The sequence below is a fragment of the Homarus americanus genome, unplaced genomic scaffold (genome assembly GCF_018991925.1).
Source record: "Homarus americanus isolate GMGI-L3 unplaced genomic scaffold, GMGI_Hamer_2.0 scaffold15945, whole genome shotgun sequence".
Lineage (NCBI taxonomy): Eukaryota > Metazoa > Arthropoda > Malacostraca > Decapoda > Nephropidae > Homarus > Homarus americanus.
In genome coordinates, this window is record NW_024725940.1 from 250,001 (window position 1) to 251,073 (window position 1,073).

General features: G+C 52.5%; 1 protein-coding gene across 1 annotated transcript in view; it reads right to left on the reverse strand.

The window, feature by feature from the left end:
* The window catches only part of LOC121865320 (UPF0746 protein DDB_G0281095-like), a 1,566-nt gene extending 493 nt beyond the window's left edge, over positions 1 to 1,073 (reverse strand). The window contains exons 1-2 of the mRNA XM_042364659.1: positions 938 to 1,073; positions 230 to 597 (exon numbers count right to left, since the gene is read on the reverse strand). Coding sequence (XP_042220593.1) covers positions 230 to 597; positions 938 to 1,073 — 504 coding nt within the window. The remainder of the gene's footprint in view (positions 1 to 229; positions 598 to 937) is intronic.

Genomic DNA, 1,073 nt, shown 5'->3' on the forward strand with positions numbered 1-1,073 from the left:
TGCTGCTGCTTTTACTGCTGCTGCTGGTACTGCTGCTGCTGCTGCTGCTGGTGGTGGTAGTACTGCTGCTACTTTTACTGCCGCTGTTGGTATACGCTGCTGCTGCTTGTACTTCTGCTGCTGGTGCTGGTGGTAGTACTGCTGCTGCTTTACTGCTGCTGCTGGTGGAGTACTGCTGCTGGTGGTGGTAGTACTGCTGCTGTTTTACTGCTGCTGCTGGTGGTGGTACTGCTGCTGCTGGTACTGCTGCTGATTCTGCTGATGCTTGTACTCGTTGCCGCTGATTCTGCTGCTGCTGGTACTGCTGCTGCTGGTACCGCTGCTGCTGGCACCGCTGCCGCTGGTGGTGGTACTGCTGCTGCTGCTGGTACTGCTGCTGATTCTGCTGATGCTTGTACCGTTGCTGCTGCTGCTGCTGCTGCTGCTGCCGATCGCCCTGCCGCTGCTGCTGCTTTTGCTGCTGCTGCTGCTGCTGCTTTTGCTGCTGCTGCTTTGCTGCTGCTGCTGCTGCTGCTGCTGCCGCTGCTGCCGCCGTGCTGCGCGCTGCTGCCGCCTCTGCTGCTGCCGCCTCTGCTGCTACTGCTGCTGCTGCTACTGCTGTGCGTCACAGTCTGTTGTGTTTGTGTTATTCTGAATGTACTAAATAAAGTAGTTAAGAACATTATGTGGGATTCCCTATCGCTGCGTCCATTGTAACCGTGGGAAAACCTCTTACCTACACCTTTTACTGTACTCTCGGTCTTAACTCTGACCTGTGGCAGCATGGCTCGAGGGTGAGACCCGTGGAGGACCCGTGGAACTGTAATTATGGCACCAAGATATGGGGAAGAAAATATACAATAAAATGGTTTATTAAAAAATGCTAGACTTCTGACTACTTCCGGTACACACAACTACCATAAGTAACACTCATGTACTTCTCAACAAGGTACAGTACATCTCTCGCAGTCACCATCACTTGGTGTATCTTTTAAACAAGACACCACATTACCCTGATACCTCGTACACCGGAGTACCAAACAATACACTTTCTGTATACAAACTGCACGGATCACCTCCATGGCTCCACCCAT